The sequence below is a fragment of the Somniosus microcephalus genome, chromosome 11 (assembly GCF_052327205.1).
Source record: "Somniosus microcephalus isolate GS21.2 chromosome 11, FLI_Smic_1.0, whole genome shotgun sequence".
NCBI lineage: Eukaryota > Metazoa > Chordata > Chondrichthyes > Squaliformes > Somniosidae > Somniosus > Somniosus microcephalus.
Window position 1 is genome coordinate 193393690 of NC_140997.1, and position 8027 is coordinate 193401716.

At 39.9% G+C, this 8027-nt stretch overlaps 1 protein-coding gene across 2 annotated transcripts in view; it reads left to right on the top strand.

Annotated features, from left to right (window-relative positions):
* Positions 1–7578, top strand: part of dennd6a (DENN/MADD domain containing 6A) — a 99546-nt gene extending 91968 nt beyond the window's left edge. For both annotated transcript variants that reach the window (XM_086001592.1, XM_086001593.1), the window contains 3 exons: positions 4372–4474; positions 4700–4774; positions 6745–7578. In XM_086001592.1, coding sequence (XP_085857718.1) covers positions 4372–4474; positions 4700–4774; positions 6745–6876 — 310 coding nt within the window. In that variant the 3' untranslated portion in view covers positions 6877–7578. The remainder of the gene's footprint in view (positions 1–4371; positions 4475–4699; positions 4775–6744) is intronic.
* Positions 7579–8027: the final 449 nt, after the last annotated feature.

The window sequence follows — 8027 nt, forward strand, 5'->3', positions numbered from 1 at the left end:
TGCCACCTTACTGCCCACTCACTTAGTCTGTCTATATCCCTTTGCAGACTCTTTGTGTTCACAGCTTACTGTCCCACCTAGCTTTGTATCATCAGCAAACTTAGATACATTACACTCGGTCCCTTCATCTAGGTCATTAATATAAATTGTAAATAGCTGAGGCCCCAACACTGATCCTTCCACTAGTTACAGCCTGCCAACCTGAAAAAGATCCGTTTATCCCTACTCTCTGTTTTCTGCCCGTTAACCAATCCTATATCCATGCTACTATATTACCCCCAACCCCATGAGCCCTAATCTTGTGTAATAATCTTTTATGTGGCACCTTATCGAATGCCTTTTTAGAAATCCAAATAAACTACATCCACTGGTTCCCCTTTATCTACCCTGCTAGTTACATCCTCAAAAAACTCGAATAAATTTGTCAAACATGATTTCCCTTTCATAAAACCATGTTGACTCTGCCTAATCATGTTATTATTTTCTAAGTGCCCTGATACCACTTCCTTAACAATAGATTCCAGCATTTTCCCGACGACTGATGTCCGGCTAACTGGCCTGTAGTTCCCTGTTTTTTCTCTCCCTCCTTTCTTGAACAGCGGTGTTACATTTGCGACCTTCCAATCCGCTGGGACCTCTCCAGAAACTAGGGAATTTTAGAAGATCAAAACCAATGCATCCACTATCTCTTCAGCCACCTCTTTTAGAACCCTAGGATGTAGGCCGTCAGGTCCAGGGGATTTGTCAGCTTTTAGTCCCTTTAGTTTCTCTAGTACTTTTTTCCTCCTTATATTAATTACGTTAAGTTCCTCACCCTCATTAGACCCTTGGTTCCCCACCATTTTTAGTATGCTTTTTGTGTCTTCTACTGTGAAGACAGATACAAAATATTTGTTTAACGTTTCTGCCATTTCCTTATTCCCCATAATAATTTCTCCTGTCTCAGCCTCTAAGGGACCAATGTTTACTTTTGCTACTCTTTTCCTTTTTACATACTTGTAGAAACTCTTACAATCTGCTTTTACATTTCTTGCTAGTTTTCTCTCATTCTATTTTTTCCCCTTTTTATCAATTTTTTTGGTCAACATTTGCTGGTTTCTGAAACTTTCCCAATCCTCAGGCTTACTATTATTCTTTGCAACATTATAAGCTTTTTTCAATCTAATGCTATCCTTAACTTCTTTAGTAAGTCACGGTTGGATCACTTTTCCCATGGAGTTTTTGTTTCTCAATGGAATATATTTTTGTTGAGAGCCATGAAATATTTCTTTAAATGCTAACCACTGCTTATCTACCGCCATACCTTTTAATCTATTTTTCCAATCTACCTTGGCCAACTTGCCCCTCATACCTATGTAATTGGCTTTATTTAAGTTCAAGTCTCTAGTTTCGGACTTAAGCTAGTCACTCTCAAAATTAATGTAAAATTCTATCATATGATCACTCTGCCCCAGAGGATCCTTTACTATGAGATTGCTAATTAACCCTGTCTCATTACACAATGCAAGATCTAAAATAGCCTGTTTCCTGGTTGGTTCCATGACACATTGTTCTAGGAAACTGTCCTGAATGCATTCCATGAACTCGTCCTCAAGACTACCTTTGCCAATTTGATTTGTCCAGTCTGTATGAAGATTAACTCCCCCAAGATTATTGCATTACCTTTGTTGCAAGCTCCTACTATTTCTTGATTAATATTCTGTCCAATGGTATAGCTACTGTTAGGGGCCTATATACTACTCCTACCAGTGTTTTCTGCCCTTTGTTATTCCTTATCTCCACCCATACTGATTCTACTCCCTGATCTTCTGAGCCGAGATCCTTTCTCGCTACTGTCCTTATGTCATCCTTTATTATCAGGGCTACTCCCCCTCCTTTTCCATTCTGCCACCTTGCAACCATGTCTCTGTAATGGCTATTAGATCAAACCCATTTATCTCTATTTGTGCCACTAGTTCGTCTGTCTTGTTACGAATGCTTCGTGCATTCAAATAAAGAGCCTTTCATTTAAATTTTTTACCACTGTTCCCTGCTTTGACCTTATTCTGTGCTGCTCTGCTACCATTAAACACTCTGTCCCTTCCTGTCACACTCTGCTTATTTTTACCCAAATCGCTACACTGCTCTATTGCCTTGACCTTTCTCTTTAGATTTCTAAATTTCCCCTCACCTGACCCTTCCCCCCCCCCCCTTTTTTTTAGTTTAAAGCCCTATCTACAGCCCTAGTTATTCGATTCGCCAGGACACTGGTCCCAGACTGGTTTAAGTGGAGCCCGTCCCGACTGAACAGTGCCCTCTTTCCCCAGTTCTGGTACCAGTGCCCCATGAATTGAAACCCCTTTTTCCCACACCACTCTTTGAGCCACGCATTTAACTCTCTGATCTGCTTGACCTTATGCCAATTTGCGCATGGCTCAGGTAGTAATCCAGAGATTATTACCCTTGTGGTTCTGCTTATTAATTTAGACCCTAGCTCCTCAAACTCACTCAACAGAACCTCATTGTTAGTTCTACCTATGTCGTTGGTTCCTACATGGACCATGACAACTGGATCCTCCCCTCCCACTCCAAGTTCTTCTCCAGCCACGAGGAGATATCCTTAACCCTGGCACCAGGCAGGCAACACAGCCTTCAGGACTCTCTTTTGCGGCTGCAGAGAACAGTATCTATCCCCCTGACTATACTGTCCCCTACTACTACCACATTCCTTCCTTCTCCCCTCCACTTGACCCGTTCCTTTAGATTGGGAAATTACACATGTCACTTTGCTATTTAAGAAAGATGAGAGAGGGAAACCAGGGAATTATAGACCAGTTAGTCTAACATCTGTTGTCGGGAAATTACTAGAGTCTATAATTAAGGATAGGGTGACTGAATACCTTTAAAAAATTTCAGCTGGTCTAAGAAAGCCAGCATGGATTTGTAAAGGGTAGATCATGACTGACAAACTTGATTGAATTTTTTGAAGAGGTGTCTAAAGTAGTGAACAGGGTAATGTCTATGGATGTTATTTATATGGACTTCCAGAAGGCATTTGATAAAGTCCCTCATAAGAGACTGTTGGCTAAAGTTGAAGCTCCTGGAACTGAAGGCAAATTATTGACCTGTTTAGGAAATTGGCTGAGCAGCAGGAAACGGTAGGGATAATGGGCAGGTATAATTGGCAGGATGTGACTAGCGGTGTCCTACAGGGATCTGTTTTGGGGCCTCAACTAGTCACCGTATTTATTAACAACTTAGATGATGGGACAGAAAGCCACATGCTGATGACACAAAGATATGCGGCAGTGTAGATGAAAGCATAAAATTCCAATGGGATATTGATAGATTAAGTGAATGAACGAATGGATTTCAATACAGACAAGTGTGAGGTCATCCACTTTGAACAGAAAAAGGATAGCTCAGAGTACTTTCTAAATGGATAAAGTTAGAAATAGTGGAGGGCCAAAGGGACTTGGGGGTCCGTGTACATAGATCGTTAAAATGTCATGGACAACTCCAGAAAATAATCAAAAAGGCTAATGGAATATTGGCCTTTTATATCTAGAGGACTAGAATACAAGGGGGTAGAAGTTATGCTGCAGCTATACAAAGCCTGAATTAGACCACACCTGGAGTACTGTGAGCAGTTCTGGGCACCCTATCTTAGGAAGGATATATTGGCCTTGGAAGGAGTGCAGAGTAGATTTACCAGAATGACACCTGGACACCAAAGGTTACATTACGAGGAGAAATTACACAAACTAGGGTTGTATTCCCTGGAATTTAAAAGGTTAAGATGTGATTTGATCACACTTTTCAAGATATTAAGGGGAACTGATGGGGTAGATAGAGCGAAACGATTTCCACTGGTTGGGGAGTGTAGGACGAGGGTACACAGCCAAAAAAATTAGAGCCAGGCCATTCAGAGTGAAGTTAGGAAACACTTCTGCATGCAAAGGGTGGCAGAAGTTTGGAAATCTCTTCTGCAAATGGCAGTTGATGCTGGGTCAAATTGTTAATTTTAAATCCGAGATTGATAGATTTTTGTTTGCCAAAAGTATTAAGGGATATAGGCAAAGGTGGGTTTACGGAGTTAGGTCACAGATCAGCCATGATCTTATTGAATGATCTCACTGAATGGCAGAACAGGCTCAAGGAGCTAAATGGCCTACTCCTGTTCCTATGTTTCTAACGGGTGCAAAGCTACAGCATGCCACTCTGGCACATGTGTTGTTATGACCGCACACTACCAGTGCCACCTTGATTTCATATTTCTGTCAAGGTTGTAGCTGGCAAAATAAAATTGTTAGACAAATCCACTGTATGTCCATGTCTGCAGCAATATTCATTGAGCATTTTTACGTTCCTTTTGTTTTTCATTCCATTAAGGCAGTTCCTGAAATCACCAAATTTTGATGGCTGGTTTCGGTCAAGGTGGAAGGAAATGACACAAAAATTGGAGGCATTGCACCTAGAGGCTTTATGTGATGCAGTGAGTACATCCAAAAGGGATAAAATATAGCCTGAGTTCTGTGCCTTGTAACATTAATGTATTAGTTCTGATGTGTAATATATAAACTTGAATTCTAGTAACCATGAAGTTTTATGCAAGGACAAAGCCAATACCTATGATTATTACAGCATATTCACATAATTTGTGAAAAGCAATCATGTTAAAATACTTTGTTAATTTGAATATGATCCTGTTTCTTTTCAGGATTTACTGATATGGATTCAGAAGCACACAGAGGTTGAGGTGGTGGATTTGGTACTAAAGTTGAAAGAGAAGTTGGTAAGTACAAGAAATAATGACTGCTGAGAATTTAAGCTGCACAAAGCCAACACAGTTTACTTTAAGTACTGTGATATTGTGGAATTTCGCTTTGAGCAAGTTCCGTCCAAGAGACACTGATGAAAGAGCACAGGGTGTTTAGAGCAGAAGATGGATAATTTTTGTTGGAAGGAATAGGCAAACATTTTGCCTGCTTAAGAATGGTATGGAAAGTGCAACTACAAGCTGTTGAGGCCAAGTAAATTTTGGGGGGGGGAAAATGGATTTAGAACTGTGATCTCATTCCCTGAATAATCTGCTTGTCACGGGTAGGAGGTGTTGTACAAAGGTTTTATAATTAGTAGTTAATCTCCTGTTGCACACGGGGACAGATTTTGACTTTTGGGGGTGCGGGGTGGAGGGGGTGTTGCAATCGCGGAGGGTGCAGGCCCAGGGCACAGCAGCCCAAATTATTTTTGTGGGCCCCAGAGTTGCATTTGCTCTTCCGGGGCCCTCAAAATGAATTGAACACTTAACCATTAGAGGACCTCTTCTCTTTCACTGCCCATGGCACTGCGCAGGCTTCGACCAATTCCTACATAAAATGGCAATTAGGGTCCGATTTACGTCATAGGACCCCGATTTCTATATTAAAAGATGCCTATCGCTTGAATCAGGCGAGCGCTTTGGATGCCCGTTGGTAGGCCCCTGTTAGAGAATGTTTTTTATTTAAGAGTAGATGTTCTATCTACTCCTCAAATCAATAATGTTTTTACACGTTGAGGTCAGTGTTCATAGTTTATTACATGCAATAGTACTTAACGGATAGTATAACTGCACCAGGGCATGGGTAAGTTGGGGACTCAAACACACTACAGTTTTGAACTCAGTATAGAGGCTGATCAGTCCTTTATGGAATCCAAGATATCTATACAAACTGCCATTTTTTTAATACTTTTCTCTCATCCGCTCCACATGACAAAGCACACATTTCTGAATTACATGATTATACAAAAGTTAAATTACAACTCCATATAGGAGAATATAATTGAACATGTTACTCATTAATACAAGAAACAGATCTGACCATTTATACAATAAGAGGCAAAGTGAAGCATCCTGTATAAGAGGATGATAGATTCATATTAGATAATTACTGACAAGGTTCTTTCTTTACCTATAGAATTGCTGCCACCATTAGTTGACAAACCGGCCTAGAAAATTGGTTCATGCCCGTTTTTGCGCACAAACTGAGTAATAGCAACAACCGCCACGCCTAAACTGATGGTCCAGAGGACCAGGTGATATTATTCCTCTTGCGTCATCAGGAGGCTGCGGGCAATAGTAGCGCCCCAAGAGGCAGTTCACTGGTCATGGAGAGGAGCAAAAACAGCCAGCCAGGTTGCTGGTCAAGGCCATGCGTTAAGTCCAGGAGGACCGCTGGTTGGGATGCTGTAGAAACAAAAAAAAAAACTTTCACAGCGTGTGCAGCATAAGTTCAAAGGTTTTTGCCCAAAATGGTAGAAGGGTCTTGAAATGGGCGCAGGACCCTTCTTTCCATATCTATGTTAGGCTGGCGCTGATTTCAGGCAGTTACCACGGACGCCTGAAAGCAGCACGGTCCAATATTGTGCTACACATAGTTGGCCCATCAGCGCCTGTTTCTTTCACCCGACAAACAGGTGCTGAGCAAACCAATTTCTAGGCCACCATGTCTTCCAATGTGATTGCAGCACACAAAGTTGGGAGGTAAAAGCAGGAAGGGTTCAAGTTCCATATGAAATGCTTGGGGAAGATGCTTGAGATGACATTAAAAAAAAGTGTTTTACTGTACATCAATACTTTCATAGCTGCCATGGAATATTTTATGTTGTGCTTTATGGCAGTTATGACGTGTGCTTCATTGTTGAAACATGTATGATTTATATTTTTTTATATCTATTTGTTTAAAAAAGATCATGATTTTTTAAAAACATATTCTGTCTATTCAGCTGCAGGCCAAGCAAAATTGCCTTCCAATAAAACAAGAGACATTGGAGAAACTGCAGATGCACATTGAAGCAATAATTTTATCACTGCCAGAAGACCTGCAGAGCATCTTGCTAAAAAATGGCACAACATGATCTTTGCACTCTTCCACTGAATGGCACTTAACTAGAAAGAGCACACATAAACACTCCAGAACAATATTGAAGAAGAACAGGGGAAGAAAAATATCCTATAATACTAAGGAAAATGGGAAGACCAAGTGGATTTTAATGGGTAGCCTTTTGAGAAGATTCATCAGTATGAGTGTGATTGCATGTGATGGTGAAGAAATGGGATAGACTATCATCACTGTTTTTAAACTGAGTGTGTTTGTGTATGAAATGCCTGTGGTTATTTTAACAATCCAGTTTCACAATGTGGTGCTGGCAGCTACCATTGATGAGGATGGTGTCTGCATTGTACTACCAGTGGGAAAATAACGGGGAGTTTTACTACAGTACTAACATTTGTATTGCGAATTATGTATTGATATAAAGGCTGTGCAAATACCAGTGCTGGTATTTTGCTTAGATGCATATTTTAATTTGCTTACATTTTTATATAAATGTCTATATTCTCATATGAAATGATATTACTAAACTAACAATTTGTAGAATTATAAGTATTTGTATTTAAATAAATAAACATTTAACTTTTAACAAGAACAGGATATTCACAAGCACATTTTAATCAACAGAAAAATGACTGAGCTTCATTATTTTTACCAAAGCACATTGTCAATAACTGTACAAAATTTCTAATAAACTTTACACTATTTTAATTAATACAATTTGTCTTTTAATTTATAAATAATTAATACTTACATTTATATAGCCCTTAACATGTCAAAATATCTGAGAATTTCACAAACTAACACCGTTGCAATGTTATGTGGACAAACAAGGCAACCATTCTGCACCAGCAATATTGTCCAAACAACAATGAGATGTTTGAATGACCAATTAATTTAATTTGATGGAAGAATGTTGATCAGAACATTGGAAAACCCTCTGCTGTACTTTAGGTTGTGCCAGGAGATTTTCAACATCCACAGGAACAGGCAGAAAAGACCTCAGTTTAACATTATCCAAAGAATGGCCAACACTGCATAGCCACGTGATCTTAAATTCTGAACATCAGTCCAGTATGGGACATGGAATCTGCAACCTTATGACCTAGAAACACGAATGCTAGCAACTGGCCCAAACTAACGTGCAAGATTATTCTTGCAGCTCAGTAGCTCTTG